The following is an 18,106-nucleotide window of genomic DNA, read 5'->3' as shown; positions in this document are numbered from 1 at the left end:
TTCCCCTGGAGAAAATGGCCGCTTTGGCAATTGGACTCTATGGCATTGAAGCCCCTCCCCTCCACAAACCCTACCCTCCTTAGGCTCCACCCCAAAAACCTCCCCCTGGTGGCGAAGAGGGACCTGGCAACCCTAACATAGATCCTGGATGCATGCACACGCCTGCGGCTTTCGCTATATGAAGTGGTCGTTCCTTTTTTTTTAAGGTTGAGCTGTGATTGGCACATTCCAAGATGATTCTGTATTTGTTTGAAGCACGTAGCACAGAGTTCGTTCTGGATCCTCTTTCTCTGAAACCTCATCGTATCTTACTTATTGAAGGGTGTTCTTCTCTGCCCCCTACATAGCTGGCTGCCACAAACCATTTGGATTACGTTATCCATTCACTCAGGGATATAGTTTCTGCTTCATGCCAAAGTTCCCAAAATAGCCACTGGAGCTCTTCCTTCCCAATTCTAGGTAACTAGTTTTTTTTTTCCTGTATAGATGAGGGCCTGTACATACTGCTTGCTCTTGAGGTTGTCAGCGCTGCAGTAATGCCATCGAGATTGCTACAAAATGACATAAGACATTCCTTCCAGAGGTTGTACACATAGGCATGCTGGAATGAGTTTTAAATTTAGAGCTTCTAATGGCTGACCAACATTTACACTCTCCGCTTCTGAAGAGGCGCTAATGCCAGCTTATTCAGAAAGTCCATATGTTTATGCGCAAAATGATTGGAAAGGTTTATAAAACCACCCATGCTTTGAACTGTATCCTTTTAACAAAAATGTTACTTTGAGACTTGGAATGTGAATTGCATTGATGCCAAGATGCCAATCATAATTCTTTATTGCAATTAAATTGCCAGTGGTGTCTTGGGTTTCATTCCTTCATATTTTCCTCTGCCACAAAGCATCGCTGGATGCAAGCCTACCTTTTATAATGGTAATGTTGTCCTACAATTGCTACATTGAAACCACCCAAACATGAACTGGGGAAAAATCCCTAAATTAAGATGGCAAACAATAATGGTTAAATAAACTTGCAAAAATAGGTTTTAAAAAAATGCTGCTCTGAGCTCTATGTAAGCTGTGCTTGAATAGTGCAGAGTTACAGCTCTAATGTATGATAGCAAGGACAAAAAAAGAGGTGATTCCTTGAAAATCAAGAACAGCACATACGTCTAGAATGTTGCACTGTCAGCACCATGTAGACTCCGTAAATCTGAATACATTGGTCAGTTTGTATAGACTGTATATTTTTGTTCTGGAACTTATCTTATACGCTACATATTGTGTGAGATATAGTAGCTGCACATGGATTTGTAATTATGTTAATTTAACCTAATATGTATCTTTGCCAGCACAGCCTTCCTTATGGGCTATTTGACTCTAAAAGAAAACTTATTTGTGTGTGAAGTGCCTTCAAGTTGCAGCCAACTTATGGCAACCCCTTTTTTGGGGTTTTCATGGCAAGAGACTAACAGGTGGTTTGCCAGTGCTTTCCTCTGCACAGCAACCCTGGTATTCCTCGGTGGTCTCCCATCCAAATACTAACCAGGGCTGACCTTGCTTAGCTTCTGAGATCTGATGAGATCAGGCTAGCCTGGGCTATCCAGGTCAGGGCAAAAGAAAACTTAGAGCTTATTAAAAATATAACCAGATACTAATGCTCCAGCATACACAGAGTTCTACCTGGGGGAGAGATCCATGTACTTATTCCTTGCCATATATAGGGAACATCACTGAAGATTTTAGTGAACGGGGTAACTCTTGCTATTGTAGAACATCATAAAGGTAAAGGTAGTCCCCTGTGTTAGCACTGGGTCATTTCTGACCCGAGGTGACGTCACATCCCCACGTTTACTAGGCAGACTATGTTTATGGGATGGTTTGCCATTGCCTTCCCCAGTCATCTACACTTTACCCCCAGCAAGCTGGGTACTGATTTTACCGACCTCGGAAGGATGGAAGGCTGAGTCGACCTCGAGCCGGCTACCTGAAACCAACTTCTGTCGGGATTGAACTCAGGTTGTGAGCAGAGTTTTTGACTGCTGTACTGCAGCTTACCATTCTGTGCCACGAGGCTCTTGGGTGGAACATAGTCCCATGGAATTTTGGGCTGTGATCACCATACTGGACAAATCACGTTCTATTTAATTGCAGAACATATCAGAGTCCTTCCCTCAACATTTTAAGTTCATCATTAATGTAAAGGAAGCGAGGGTGGCTGGTACATCTGCAAGGAACCCAGCTGACTGTTGAATAAAACCCTGTGCTTTTGGCCAGGATATCTACTGACCAGTGGTTGCTAGCCATTGTCTATCGGCTGGCAACCATCGGGAGTAATGGGGACATGGTGGGGGCGCTGTCAACGGACAGAATGACATCAGTCTTGGGGAAAACCTGGAAGTGACAGCAGTAAAACCATAGAGTTTATGGCAATTCCTAGAGCAGACTGATGCCACTTCCATATTTCCCCTGGAAGTGTCATAATGCTGCTGGCCTACAGCTATTTAAAAAACAACAACAACAACAACATTTTTTCTTCTGGCTGCAGGAGTAGTGGTGGGAAACAGGAGGCAGAGGTGGGCAATCTTCTGCTCCTGGCAGGAATCTGGCAACCCTGCTACTGCCTCCGTCATACCAGATATATACTTGGCTTTAAGACTTCCAGTGAAAGAGATCCCAAAGCACTGTAGACAGTTTGTTTGTTTGATCGAAGTTGCATTATGTGCATAAGGAGAGAGAACTGGGGAGCTCGCCTAAGCAGGTCTACTCAGAAGCAAGTCCCATTTTATTCAGTGAGGCTTATTCCCAGGAAAGTGTTCTTAAGATTGCAGCCTTCATTTGATAATGTTAACTGTGAGTAAGCTTGTGAATGTGACTTTTTCATTGCAATGTTTTATTTCATACTTAGCTACATCATTACATATCTGGGTTCAGAAAACTCTTCTAGCGATTTTTCTTTCTGGACAATGAGATCAAGAGGGTACAGCTTTATAAGTCACCCCATGGGTCAGTAATGATGACTCGGTGCTTGCACAGAGGACTACCTTTAACTTTATTATAAAAACTCCACTTTCCAGATAATTGAATTTGGGTACACATACCTGTATACAGTGTACATATTTGAATTTATTTGTTTTACTTAAAGCACAAGGTGGTAGCAAGCTCATGTCACAACATGGGGTGGGGGGATGTCCCAGAAGAGCCTCTGCTTTGCATGCAGAAAATCCCAGATCTAATCCCCCAGTATCACCAGGACCAGACAGTGGGTGATGTGAAAGATCTCTACCTGAAACCCTGGAGAGCTGCTTCCAGTCCGAGTAGACAATACTGATCTTGATGGGCCAATGGTCTGATTCAGTATAAGGCAGCTTCATCTGTGTTCATGTATGGAGAAAGACCTTTGTGTGGTCAAACCACTCTGGCTTTGAGAAAGGAAATCATTGTGTAATTCTTGACTGTCTTTTTGCCATTCTCTGTGTTTGTGTATTTGTGACTTTAGACGGGGAGTAACCATGTAGCAAATATCTTGAACAATCGGAAAAACTCGAGTAATAAGTGATATAGAAGTTCATAGAACAGAGAGTAAAATGAATTCTTGTTCTGGAAAAGGGCAAAGTAGCACAAACAGTTGGACCACAGACAGATGACACTAATAAAAGGGGGAAATCCACTGGGACTTTTATAAGTCAGTAAATGTTTAGAGTGGAGACTACAAAAATAAACATTTTACACAGTGAGCTCTTTCACACAATTCAGTAATGACCCACCTGAGGAGAAAGGTAGGCTTATCTGTTTGGGAGTTGATAGGTGGAAATGCTGGAGATGGTACATTTGTAAACTCATATTTCTTTAGCTTGTACGGTAGAAACAATGTTGTCTTTATCCCATAGCAACAAACCTGCAATTGAGGGCCAGGCCATTTTGCCTGTATTCAAGGCTCTCAAACCTGACCCAGAGGAGTTTTTTTTGCCTTTTAGAGACTATGCATTCAGAAATTTTTTGCAGCTGTAGTTTTTTTTGGTTGTTGTTGTTGTTATGGCAGCAAAGATAGGAGAATCCCCACGATTTTTGTTGTTGAGAAACCAAGGGCAATCTGAGTATGAGACAGAAGCTCTTAAACCCCTTAGCAAACTGGGCATGTACAGTTCAGCAGTCCTGATGTTGTAATCTGTTGAGGAAATGACCACCCTACTTTAAATAATGTAGACCTGCTTGGTTGATGATGCCATGGGCATTTGCCAGATGTATTGAGTAGTATGCAATAACAATCTTTCAGTTGAGTACCTTTCTTCTACTTGGTATTGAATCCTTCCCTCTCATTACAAGCAAAAGACTATGCCTCCTCCAAATCAGGTGGTTGCTCTACTGGATGGTATCAATTTTGTTTTGTGGGGAGGGGCTGTGGCTCAGTGGTAGAGCATCTGCTTGGTATACAGAAGGTCCCAGGTTCAATCCCCGGCATCTCCAGCTTAAGGGACTAGGCAAGTAGGTGATGTGAAAGACCTCTACCTGAGACCCTGGAGAGCTGCTGCTGGTCTGAGTAGACAATACTGACTTTGATGGACCAAAGGTCTCATTCAGTATAAGGCAACTTCATGTGTTCATAATACTGCTTTGGCAGGGGCGCTGAACAATAATTTAGGTATAACAGTAAACCATGGCTTGGAGCTTGTGAAGGAGCAGTTTCAGGGTTATCAATGACTTTCATTTTAGCTCCAATTCGCCATAGTTTGCCATTATGTTTGAATCATCAAGCAGTAGTTTGCACAACCCAGGATTCTGATCCCTGGTTTGAATCTGGCTTGCAGTCCTAGATTGGCAGGGTGACAGTGAAGAAAGTGGAGAAAAGGGAGTGCGTGTGCACAAAGTTTGGCACTGTGTGAACAAGCGGTAGTTTGGCACTACATCTGAACCATCCTTGAGTTATGTCTCTACCTGCTGTTGAAGTTGCCCATTTTAATGCTGGTCAAAACCAGCAGGAAGACTATCCTCTCTGCAGCAAATGCATTACGTAGGAATGGGGGTGCCCTATCCCTGCTCTCTCTAAGAGAACTAGGAAATACATTCACTTGAGCAAACAAGACTGTCCACAAAGAACGATATGCGGCACAGCATCCGTGATCGTTAGCACATGGCTCAAGGAACTTGACCTCAGCTGATGTTCCAGTAACCTCCTACATTCTGTTCCACCGTATCAATTACTTAACGTCTAACTCGATTTGACCCATGTTCCTGCATTAAAATGCGCTCCCTTTTCTCCACTTTCTTCACTGTCACCCTGCCAATCTAGGACTGCAAGCCAGGTTCAAACCAGGGATCAGAATCCTGGGTTGTGCAAACTACTGCTTGATGATTCAAACATAATGGCAAACTATGGCGACTTGGGGTTAAAATGAAAGTCATTGATAACCCTGAAACTGCTCCTTCACAAGCTCCAAGCCATGGTTTACTGTTATACCTAAATTATTGTTCAGCGCCTCTGCCAGAGCAGTATTATGAACACATGGGTCAAATCGAGTTAGACGTTAAAAGCTGCAACTTGGCATTGGAACTAACGTTTTGGTTTATACTGCTATTTTCTCACTGTGCCTGTCACCTTTTGGGTAAGCATGTCACAGAGCTCTGCTTTGAATCTGCTCTTGCGAGTGGTTTTAGTTTGGCTAAATAAAACGATGACAACATTAAGTAATTGATACGGTGGAACAGAATGTAGGAGGTTACTGGAACATCAGCTGAGGTCAAGTTCCTTGAGCCATGTGCTAACGATCACGGATGCTGTGCCGCATATCGTTCTTTGTGGACAGTCTTCTGTTTGCTCAAGTATTTCCTAGTTCTCTTAGAGAGAGCAGGGATAGGGCACCTTTTTCATGTAACTATGCAGCTACTTGAAAGAACAACCGTTGTAAAGTTTTAGCATAAGACTGTGGGCTAGGGGGAAATTGTATTCTTCAAGCTAAACCTGATCCAAAGCTAGTGATATGGTACCCCCATCCCTACGTAATGCATTTGCTGCAGAGAGGATAGTCTTTCTGCTGGTTTTGACTTTGTAAAAGGAATTGTAACCCCCCTGCCCCCATGCTGGATGAGGGGAACGTAAAAAACATAAAACCTCAAAAGATTATATTTTAAAGGAAATTTTAAAGGTGCAGAAAGCAGTAGGCATTGCTGTGAAGGAAAGTTCAGCCTTGCTGGTTTTCATGACTTAGAGCAAAGCTTCTTAAACTGTGGGTTGCAACCCCATATGGGGTCATGTAACTGAATGTGGGGGTTGTGAAAAATCTGGCAATAGTATGCAAATTAATATGTAAATTTGCTTTTGTCTTTAATAAATGGTAAAATTATATGTATATCAAAGAATTTTTTAAAAATAAAATTCTTTGTGATTTATTATCAGTAAATGTTTGATTTGTATACCTATATACCCGGGGTTGTTTAAAAATTTCTCGGGCGAAAAGGGGTTGTGAGTGGAAAAAGTTTAAGAAGACCGGACTTGGAGCACACTTTCAAATGGTACGATTGGAAGTAAAGAAGTAAGTATAAATGAAAGGTAACGATATGATGTGGGGGTGGGGGTCATGAATGCATAAGATAAAGATGCCATAACACCCACACCAGACTGCACCAGTAATTTATATGTTAAAATATGTTTATGCTGCCTTTCAGTGATTCGGGCAGCATACAATAAACCAGAATAGACAAAACTATTGAAACATTCTAAAAATAATTCCTAAACGTAATGAAGACATTTATATGGTAGTTAGCAGCAAACCAAGTAACAGGAAGCTTGAAAACGATATAATAACCAGATAGTGATCCAGGGAGGGGGAACTTCCTACCACAGGCCCAGAAGCATAATAAAATCTCTAAAACTTGAAAGAGTAGAAGCCTTGAATGAGTATATTTCTTGGTTAGGTCTAGAAAATATTAGCATGTTAGAGAATCCTTTTAGGAATCTCTCAGGTGTAAAAGTGATTTGTAGTGTCAGTTACATTGTCTTTCTTCTGCTTTGCAAGTAACAACATGCAAAGTGTAAGAAAGAAAATGTGTTTCTTGTTTAATGTAGTGATTGTTACCAGTGCTCGAGTACCCTGGACATCTTGGACTATCTTTTCAAAATACTTGACTAAGAAAGAGTTTAATCTGAAGTGAGAGGGGTGAAGAACTCCCCCCTCAAGCATCAATTGCCATAACATCAAAAATATTCATCCTGTCATATTTTCAATTTACAAGCAATTACTGCTGGAAAATCCTTTATTTGCGGTAAATGCAGTGTTATGCATTGCATAACTTGGAACATTGCATTTGCATACCATTGTTTAAACTAGCAATTTGAAAAAGCTCAGCTATAAGAAAGACACTTGCATTAGCGAGGCGTGTTGTCACTAGATACCATGGTAGTGAATTACATCGCTGGGAAGTGCTATTTTTGTTGCTCGAGCCACTGGCAATAACATCTTTTTTGGAGCAGCTTCTTCCTTCGTTACCTCTGGCATTATGTGTTGTTGCAAAACCGTATGTTCCTCTTATCCCTCGTGCTAGTTAACCAGCCATGTTGCAGCGTGGCTCACCGTACTTCTGATCCCTGTCTAGCGCACTCCGTTTGTTTTCCTTGCAGCTATGAAGCTGTTAACGGTTTCCTAATTGGTGGCTCCTTAGGTGACCCAAAAGATCTGGGCCATGCGAGCCCCCTGGAGATCTGCAGCAAAATGTATTAATTCTACGACAGAAAGGTAGATTATGTGGGGAAAGGGTCCCTGTAATTTTAGGATTTGTATATATTAAGAGCACTGAGGTTGTGGGGTAAATGTTATGGGATTTAAGTAATTCGGCACTCAAACTTTGCTCTGCGTTTCTGCATTCGTTTTTTCCTCTTTGGTAGGGCTCTCATTCAGTAGAGTGTGAACGCCAGGTTTGTACAGTTCCAGCTGTTGGCAGCTCCCAAGAGTCAGATAACAAAGATTATAATGGGAAGTGTTGGAAATGTCAGAATACAGATGCCCATTTTATCATATGTGGTGGACATGCAAGAAAATATTGGATAGAGATACACAATGAAATGCAAAATATATTAAAACTAAAGTTTGAGATTAATCCGAAAACTATGCTACTTAGGGCGCAATACTGAAGGGGGGGGGTACATCCATGGTGGCTGGGAGCGACGGAGCCACGCTGCCGCCTCAAATGCTTCCTGGCTGCCATGGAGCCAAAAAAAGCCTTTTTTAAATAAAAAAGGGGGAAAGGGGGAAATGCCCCATTGAAAACAGCAAGGCTGCACCACTAAAAGGGGGGTGTTCCCGGGGCAAAAGGGCTGGGGAAGCTGCCTAAAGGCAACTCCACCCCCAGGAATGCCCCACATGCTGGCGTGGCTGCCCCTGTGCCGGCATAGGTGCCACCTTAAAATGTGATCAAGTGGCATCTACACCGGCGCGGGGTCACACTGGCTCCTAAGGAGCTTCGTCCCCCCCCCCCTTCAGGAATGGGCTGCCCATATCTTACCAAGTAATATTCCAAAAATATAGTGAATTATTCAAGTAGTAACATATGGAGCAAAATGGAAGGCAGAGAAATACCCAGATTTGAATGACTGGATGAGTAAATTAACTGAATATGTGATTATGGCAAAACAAACATTCTTGATGCCTAATAGACCAATTTCAGAATTTCAAGAAAAATGGAATGTCTTTTTTAATTCTACAGTTAGAAATTTAGAATAAAGTAAAATAAAAAAAAAGATATTGACCATGTAAAAGGCTTTCCATTCTCTATAATAAAACTTTTTCTAGAAGGGTTGCTATGTTAGTGTGTGGCAGCTAAAACAAAGGAAAAGCTCTGTGGCTTCTAAAAACTAGCACATTTATTGTCGCATAAGCTTTTGTGGGCATGGGCCCACACCTCTGACAAAGTGGGCTTATCCTCTTGAAAGTGCTACAATAAATGCGTTAGTCTTTAATGTGCCAAGAGACTCTTCTCATTTTTTTAAACAAACCTTTACATTCTGTGACGTTTGAGTTCTGCAAAAGGTGAGCCCCTTCCAGATTCTAAAGAATCCTGAAGCGTTCATTTCAACCTTGAAGTGATGGTGTTTTGTTTCGTTTTTTTACTTGGATGTCAAAAATCTCCCTGTTGAAATTTGCCATCAGTATAGCCTTGTTTATGTTATATGTACACTACCGGGTGTGTGTGTGTGTGTGTGTGTGTGTCAGCGTTTGGTAGCTAAAATGTGACTTTTAGAAATTGTGGACCCGATTTTTTGAAGTTAGCTGAGGTCTTTGGCTGGAATCGCAGTCTCCTTAGCATATTTCCTGCTTGTTAAAAATGCCTCCTGTATCTTTCACGAAACAGTTATGTTGTTATCTATCTCTTCCCCTTTTCCTGAACCGAGAGGGAAATTGTTCCTGTCGAACAGCTGCTCGAAACGGGAAAAATAACCTTTGCATAATGAAATCCTCCTTATCTGGCCATGAATTTGCTTCCTTCCTTCTAGGCAGATTGTGTGCTACTTCTAGCTTCCTGTCTCTCTGGGGGTTTCATTCCCCCTCAAAAATAAGATTAATTCTGCGCAGCCATCGGACTTCACAGAAGGAAATCCTTTATTCTGCACACATAAGAGTTCTGCTCCTTCTCCTGGATGCAACTTTGAAAAGACCGAACAGGGAAAAAATCCTTGTGGATGCAAAGCCAGTCATGGCTTTCCTTGATACAGGCAAAAAGTTCTGTTAGTCTGCAGGGGAGCTGAAGGTACTGCAGTGAAGAGACAATAATTTTGTAAATGGGAGCACACATGAAGCAGAAATTTCCAGGGTCATTAATTGTAGCAGATGAGTTTCTGGAGCCCTCCTTTTTCCTTGCCCTCTGGACAAGATGCACTTGGTTAAATGGGGGCTGCCACAACTGTTTTGCTTTTGTCTCTTTTTCTCCCTTTTGAAATGGGCTTGGAAACACAAAGGGCTGATAAATGAGGAAGGACAATCTCTACCTGTAAAAATGTAGGCGATTCCACAACCGTCTGGTGACCTTTGTTTATTCTTTTTTGCAAGAGCACTGAGCGAGGGCTTGCATGCAACATTTCAAAAACAGCAAGCTACTCAAGAGGTTTTTTCGTTGTTTTTGCTGTTTTATGGGTCTGTTTTTTAAACCATTTATAAGTTTTTAAACCATTTATAACATCTTTGTGGCAGAAGTCCATTGTCAGGGGCAGGAGATGTATGGTTTGTTTTATCCAAACTCTGTCAAATGTTCATGGTTGCCAGCGGGAGGTTTTTGGGGGCAGAGCCTGAAAAGGGCGGGGCTTCGGGAGGGGAGGGACTTCTATGCCATAGAGTCCAATTGCCAAAATGGCCATTTTCTCCAGGTGAACTGATCTCTTATCAGCTGGAGATCAGTTGTAATAGCAGGAGATCTCCAGCTAGAACCTAGAAGCTGGCATCTTCAGTGGCAATAAGAACCCTTGCTGGGCAAAATCCCCACCTGGCACTGCCCACTTTCTAAAAACACTTGGTGGGTACTAAGCAAGCTGTCAAAGGATGTCGTAGGACGCCTGGCTTACAGACTATGCTCTGTCCCTCACTCCTGTGGTTCCTGGGCACACATGCAGTTTGAAAGTGCATACAGGATTGAGCCCCAAGCAAGAGTTTCCTACTATCAAGAATGTTGAGAAATGTTTGTTACGTGCAGCTTAGGAAGCTTTCTTTGGCCGGAAATTTATGTGCACCTTCTGTTCTGTTCCTACAGTGTGGTGTAGTGGTTAAGAGCGGTGGTTTGGAGTGGTGGACTCTGATCTGGAGAACTGGGTTTGATTCCCCACTCCTCCACATGAGCGGTGGAGGCTAATCTGGTGAACTACATTTGTTTCCACTCCTACACATGAAGCCAGCTGGGTGACCTTGGGCTAGTCACTGCTCTCTTAGAGCTCTCTCAGCCCCACCTACCCCCAGGGTGTCTATTGTGGGGAGGGGAAGGTGATTGTAAACCAGTTAGATTCTTCCTTAAGTGGTAGAGAAAGTTGGCATATAAAAACCAAGTCCTCCTCCTCCTCCTCTTCTCTTCTTCTCCTCCTCCCCACTATCATTGGTTGCAATTCATGTAGTAGAGAGATATATGTACATACATACGTACATGCTTAAAGAAACTTAAATTCGGGTCTTTCAGTATTTTCCTCAGTTGTGTATTTGTTGCAGAAAATTATTCTTTGTGACCTCAGTGATCAGGCTTTTACCATGTCAGTGTATAACTGCTATCAGTGGTATCCAAACATCTGTGGACTTCGTGGAATAGGGCTTTCCCATTTCCCCCTCCTGTTGCAGTCCATCAAGCTCCCCAAAATGTTGTTTCTGGGGGTCTGTGGACCCTCAAGACCAGCATTGGGGCAAAGGGGGGGGGGTCTGCAGTGGGAGGTCGGAATCAGAAATCACTGTTCCCTCTGCCAAAGATTTGCCATATCACTCCTTGAGTTGGGTAAGGATCAAGCTAGGTTAATTATAAGCCAAAGGGTGAAACATGTTGAGCGCCAAACGGACCTGGTGAGTTACCCTACATTTATAGTTCCCTATTGTTCCAGGTATATTTTAACACCAGCTGCCTACTTGTACTCTCTGGAAATGAGTACTCATAAGAGGGCTTATACACTGGCTAGATGCGCAGCCTTACCTTCTGCCACCCTATAAGGGAAATTCAAGAAGGTCCGTAGGGCGGAGACACTCTGCCCCTGTTACTCACGGAAACTGGAGGCTCTTGAACATATGTCTTTTTCAGATGCCCTTTTTGCAAGACAGCCCTTTCCAAAATTATTGAACCCCTCATCGGGAAAATGAGTACTGGAGGAGAGGGTGATTGGACAAAAAGGTTTTTGTTGGGTGATAATTCCCCAATTACCTCTCAGGTGGCCAAATAGTGCACGGTTGTACTTAAGGAATGTCACCACATAGTATTTCCCCAATCTAATTTGGAAAATGTATAACCCAGTATTTTATATTGAGGTTAGTCTTGGTTTGTAAATTCTCTTTGCAAGCTCTTTTATCTGGCAAATAACCATTAATAATAATAATAATAATAATAATAATAATAATAATGCTGTTTAGCTTAGAAAGAAGGTGGTTAAGGGGAGACATGATAGAGGTCTATAAAATTATGGTACGGAAAGAGTGGACAGAGAGAAGCTTTTCTCTCTCTCTCTCATAATACTAGAATGCGGGGTCATCTGCTGAAGCTGGAGGGTGAGAGATTCAGAACAGATAAACGGAAGTATTTCTTCACACAACACATAGTGTGGAACTCCCTGTCCCAGGATGTGGTGATGGCTGCCAACTTGGAAGACTTTAAGAGGGGAGGGGACATGTTCATGGAGGAGAGGGCTATTCATGGCTACTAGTCAAAATGGATACTAGTCATGATGCATGCCTATTCTCTCCAGGATCAGAGGAGCATACCTGTTATATTAAGTGCTGTGGAACGCAGGCAGGATGCTGCTGCAGTCGTTTTGTTTGTGAGCTTCCTAGAGGCACCTGGTTGGCCTCTGTGTGAACAGACTGCTGGACTTGATGGACCTTGGTCTGATCCAGCATGGCCTTTCTTATGTTCTTATCAAATATCTTTACCATTTTCATTAAGCTCAGGATTGGCTGCTGTGCCTCAGCCATGATTGTGAGCAACCTTACAAAGGGTTAGGCCCCTGGGACTCAGTGGCTCCTTTTCTTCTTAGTAACCATGGGTAGGATTGTGCTGCACTTCATGTCTCTTTGCTGACCAGAATATAAACTATTCATGTTTAGCTTCTGTCTCTGCTTCCCTTTTCTCTCGTTCCGGTTAGATGATTGTTGGGCCTTGGCCTTATTTTGTCACATGCATTAATTCAATTATAGCCGTCTCTCCGTGCACGTTGCATAATATCTTTTTAGGTTATTACAGTGAACTCCAAAGCTTTTACTGGGCACTCCTTATCATTCCATTAAAAAGTCTATCCATTTATAATACAGCAAGACTGTTACAGGCACTTACAAAATGGCAATGTTTTTGACACTATGGAGATTGTACTAATGAAAACATCTGTTTTGCTTTTATATTATAAATTCTGTCTTGGGCTCGGTTCACTTTATTCTCGCACACAAATTGGGAGGAAAACCAGAATAATGTGCTCTAGAGATCACAAAGAAGATTTAAAAGGAATAAGAGGTGTAACGAAGATTGCACCATACTGCCTTCCTTTAAACGAATTGTAGCCTGCACAGTTAGAGGCACCTATCTTATTTAGAATCATAGAATCACAGAGTTGGAAGGGACCATACAGGCCATCTAGTCAAAACCCCTGCTCAATGCAGGATCAGCCTAGAACATCCCTGACAAGTGTTTGTCCAGCCTCTGCTTAAAGACTGCCAGTGAGGGGGAGCTCACCCCCTCCCTAGGTAGCTGTTTCCACTGTCGAAAAACTCGTACTGTAAAAAACTTTTCCCCAATATCCAGCTGGTACTTTTCCACCTGCAATTAAACCCATTATTGTGAGTCCTATCCTTTGCTGCCAACAGGAACAGCTCCCTGCCCTCCTCTAAGTGACAGCCCTTCAAATATTTAAAGAGAGCAATCATGTCCCCCCTCAACCACCTCTTCTCCAGACTAAACATTTCTATGTATGCATGATCCTATTGTCTGGTGGCTTGGTACTGGCTGTAAACCAATGTAAGGCATGGAGGTGGTAGTGGCTGAACAGGAAGGCTGGAGTTAAAATTACAGATTGGTTATGCCTTCCTGACTGACTGTAATGGTGCCCTTCACATATCTTCTGGCAGGCCATTCCACAGGGTTGGGACAGCGATCGGCAATGTTCAGGAATTTATTTATTTTATTTCTAGCCCACCCTCAATCCCCAGCCAGAACAGGGCTCAGGGTGGGTTACAACAGTTCGTTACAATACAGTAGTTAAAACCTAACATCTCTTAGTAGAATTATTAACACAATAAAAATAATTTAATCTAATCTAAGTACAAAGATAGAGTGAGCCCTGTGGCGCAGAGTGGTAAGCTGCAGTACTGCAGTCCAAAGCTCTGCTCACGACCTGAGTTTGATCCTGACGGAAGGCGGTTTCAGGTAGCTGGCCCAAGGTTGACTCAGCCTTCCATCCTTCTGAGGTCAGTAAAATGAGTACACAGCTTGCTGGGGATAAAGTGTAGACAACTGGGGAAGGCAATGGCAAACCACCCCATAAATATAGTCTGCCTAGTAAATCTCGGGCTCTGATGTCACCTCATGGGTCAGTAATGACCTGGTGCTTGCACAGGGGATTACCTTTACTGTTAAGTACAAAGATGGTGCTTGATCCACAGAGCAGTTGCTGAAGAATTCAACAACTTAAGAACCCACACCGTCAGACCAACAGTGTGGGGGAGACAGGGGGAGGTAAGGAGGCCAGCACTGATGACAATCCACGGCTGCCCTCAGTCTTAGGCCTGGTGGCATAACTCTGTCTTACAGGCCTTGCGGAACTCTTTAAGGTCCCGTGGGGCCCTGATGTCATTAGGAAAGGAATTCCACCTGGCCCTTGTCGAGGACAGTCACGCACTCCTAGGGCCGGGGACCACCAACAAGTTGGTATTGGTAGGACACAATGTTCTTTGAGGGGTATATCCGGAGAGGCGGATCTGAAGGTACGAAGCTCCCAGACCTGCCTCTGAGGAAAGCAAGCAACCACTGGTACTTGGGTTTGTGTTGGGTGTGTTAGTACACATTACATCAGGAGATCGTAAAGGTTTGTAATGAGCTTTTTTGCCTCATGGGCACTGGTGTTCTTTTTGACTGGATAGGCACAGTGCAACAGTTCTTTTGTTACGCAGATGGATTTATTTTCAGTTGTCCATTTCCAACCCTCTTTTAAAAATGCTTTTCTTTGCCTTCCTCCCTCTCAGTGTCAAGATGGTGCTGATGTGGACCAGTGGTGACACTTTCAAGACTGTCTACTTCCTTCTCAACCAAGCTCCTTTCCAGTTCTCCATTTGTGGACTCCTCCAGGTCTTCGTGGATATGGCCATCCTGGTGCAGGTTTACTTCTTCAGCTATTTCCCGCAGAAGCCAACTTCACACCCAACACACCCAGCCAGTACAAAGGCACTTTGAGGCACGAGGTGGAGGAGTCTGTAAGTCAGCAGAGTTTGGAACCGGCCTTGCAACTTCAGCTCTTAAATGCCGCATTTCTGATGGGCTGGAACAACAACAACACACGGAAAGGGTATCATATCTGGCATTATTTCTAATGATCGGTGTTCCTTGGGTTGCATGCCCATTTGGAATGGATTTTTCTCTTTGGGGTTCCAGTGAGGGGTGTCCTTTTTTGTATCTATGTACATAACAATGAGTCTTAATCGCCTATATCTATATGTGTGTGCATGTTTGTATGCGCACAAGCCTACTCGCAAAGGCTGGATATTAGTATTTCAGTGCTATTTAAAAAGAAAAGTTCAGCCATAAGAATCAGAGAATATTTTGTCTGAACCTTTTATCTATTTATATAAAATGTGTACATAGATAGAACTTTTGGAATATCTGTTAAATATTTCAGATACAACTGGCAGTGGCAATGTATTAATCAAAAGCGTAAATGCAGCGCTGGTTTTTTAAATGGCGGCACCCGCTGGTCAAAGGTGGATGAGATACTGGGGTGGGGGAGAGACTGGAGCTGGGTAAAGATGGGTAGCGAATGGCATAAAGAATCCTATTTTATCAGTTGATAAGCACATACATATGTACACTGCTGGACCAGTGTGACCAGGAGATAGTTCACAGTAAGTAGTTGGATGTGGTGTGTGGCAAAACTGAAAATATAAATTAGATGTCAACTTGGTGATGTAAGAAAGGAGGGAAGGAAGAAGTCTTAACACCACTTGGGAGGAGTCTTGGTTCTGAAATAGCTGCTGTCATTAGAGGGTTGAGGGTGTAATGTCTGGCATTGTTAAAAGTGGAAACTGCGTGAAAGGAGTAAAGAGGGAAAGAAACACAATTTGTAGCTTAGGCCTTATGTACACTCCTTGTGCCAGTATATTTATATCAGATTTAAAAAAAACAAACAAAGTTGCATAGCTAAGTATAGGCGCAGTGAACCATCTCATAACAGAGAGGCATTGGCTGCATGGGGAGTACTGTCAGTATAAGTGCATCTTAAACTAGGAAAAACTACCTGGTTTTTCTCTGTCCTGAGAAAGAGAGAGTAGAGTGCCTAGAAGGTGGCCCTTCTGAGGAATCTACGTCTAGAGCAGGACTCTTTTCCTAAAAAGAAAGCGAACCTTGACATTTATCTTTGTATTATTTAATGCCAAATCAGGCCATTTTGTGTTCTGTGGACAAAATCTTTGCAGTCGCCTGCTGCTGCATTTCTGTGCCCTTTGTTGCTTAAGTTTGGGGAGATCCATGAGCACTCCCTGAGGAGGTGAGACTGAAGCAACAGGAGGGGAACTTGCATATGATTTGTATGTAGTGCATATGAGGGACAGGGAGGGGCGTGCGTAAAGCATGCTCGCCAATCTCAGACTTCTCAGTGTCTTTTTCTGCAACTCTGGACTTGAAAACTCACAAACTGCAGAGCTCGAAGTGTTTAATTTTGAAGCTGTTTGGCTAGTTGCCAGGAGGAGCTTGCTTTGACCTTGTGAGACGCAAGGTGACTTCGCAGTTGCGTTCCACTTCAGGAATTCTTCCATCATCTTAAAAGAAATCAGTGGTAGCTCAGAAATGTATATTCTTCACTGTCCTAGAAGTTCTGCTACAGAATGGCAATTTAGGTCAGCAGTGGATACCTGTCAAATGGTTCTTTGATTATTTGTAACTGGTCCAAAGGATATTTTACTTCGTACACCTGCAGCTCTGATATACAAAAAAACACAGAACTGTCCTCAGCTGGACCTCCTCCCTGCCTTGGCTGTGCCAAATTCCTTTCTCGGCCAAAGAGACAGCAACATTTCATCACTGCAATGCAATGAGAAAACCTATCAAGAGTTTTTCTTTTGAAGGAATCATTTGCCTTCCTCACGTAATATATTTGCTTTCGTTTGTCAAGTACAGAAAAACCTCCAACTGGCTGGGCTTCCTCTTCTACAAGTGAAATTTCCTCCATGTCCATGGGGCAAATATTGCCAATATGGCAGCTGGATAAAAAAGGAGATTAGCCTGTCTGACAGCAAAGGGTGGGCTTCTCCCACCTTGCAGCAGCAAGTAGTGGTTCTTTCCCTGCCTGTAAACTGGAAAATAAACCAAATCTCAGGAAAGCTGCTTCATTGAGAGCTTGGTGTGAAGCGTTATGGTTGACCTTTGACTTTGTACTATTGGTTGGCGCTTTTGCTTATTTCCTTATGCCTGAAGTGACCTTACCAAGTTGATGTTGTGTGGCATGGCAGAATATGAATGTTCCATTGCTTCCCTTTTCATAAACGTTCTGGCTGAAGGAACATCTGGGCATTTGTCTTCTAAATTATGAGTTTCCACCATGGTTCTGTTTCCCTGGTATGCTGCTGTAATGAGGATTGTATTTCTACAAGATTTCTTACAATAGCTTGCAATGCTGGGCTTAGTTTTTTAATGAGATGGCTTGTGTCGTCATCCCTCCTCAAGCCATTGATATTTGAAAAGTGGGTAAAGAATTAAGTTAGTGCGTATGCGTTTGCTTTGCCTGTGAAAATGCATATCTCTGATGCCTCTTTGTGTAAAACAAAAAGTATTATTCAAGGTAAAATTAATAGTGTTCCATCTTCCTTTCCCCACCCCCTTCTGAGATTTTGTGTACAGGTTCTTACATGTTGTTTATTATCCAGAATGCAGGCTGATGGATACATTTCCTTCACAGAAGAGCTGCAAATGCCAGATAAAAAGAGAGTAGATTTGTGACAAAAGGTACTTTCAACGTGTGGCATTTAAAAATCTGGGGCTTGTGGCAGCGAACTTCACCGTATGTTCAGTTACAAAAGATTTAGAGGAAGAGTCAAGTACCTCTTTTAAGACTTATGCCATTGACCACTTCTTGACCAACATTATTTAACTCCAGTGAGATCACAGCTATCTAAGGTGCCTTTTAGAAGATTCTCACAGTCCTGCATGCAGTTTTGTATCCCATCTCCTGTACAGCTGGGAGGACGTTTAAATAA

The 18,106-nt window shown here is 42.8% G+C and overlaps 1 protein-coding gene across 2 annotated transcripts in view; it reads left to right on the top strand.

Moving 5' to 3' along the window:
- Nucleotides 1-15,132, top strand: part of SLC66A2 (solute carrier family 66 member 2) — a 68,650-nt gene extending 53,518 nt beyond the window's left edge. For both annotated transcript variants that reach the window (XM_056854469.1, XM_056854468.1), the window contains one exon: nucleotides 14,888-15,132. In XM_056854469.1, coding sequence (XP_056710447.1) covers nucleotides 14,888-15,095 — 208 coding nt within the window. In that variant the 3' untranslated portion in view covers nucleotides 15,096-15,132. The remainder of the gene's footprint in view (nucleotides 1-14,887) is intronic.
- Nucleotides 15,133-18,106: the final 2,974 nt, after the last annotated feature.

The sequence above is a fragment of the Euleptes europaea genome, chromosome 8 (genome assembly GCF_029931775.1).
Source record: "Euleptes europaea isolate rEulEur1 chromosome 8, rEulEur1.hap1, whole genome shotgun sequence".
In the NCBI taxonomy this organism is placed as follows: Eukaryota; Metazoa; Chordata; class Lepidosauria; order Squamata; family Sphaerodactylidae; genus Euleptes; species Euleptes europaea.
Note: the sequence above shows the minus strand (reverse complement) of the source record. Positions and strands in the feature narration are given on the sequence as shown.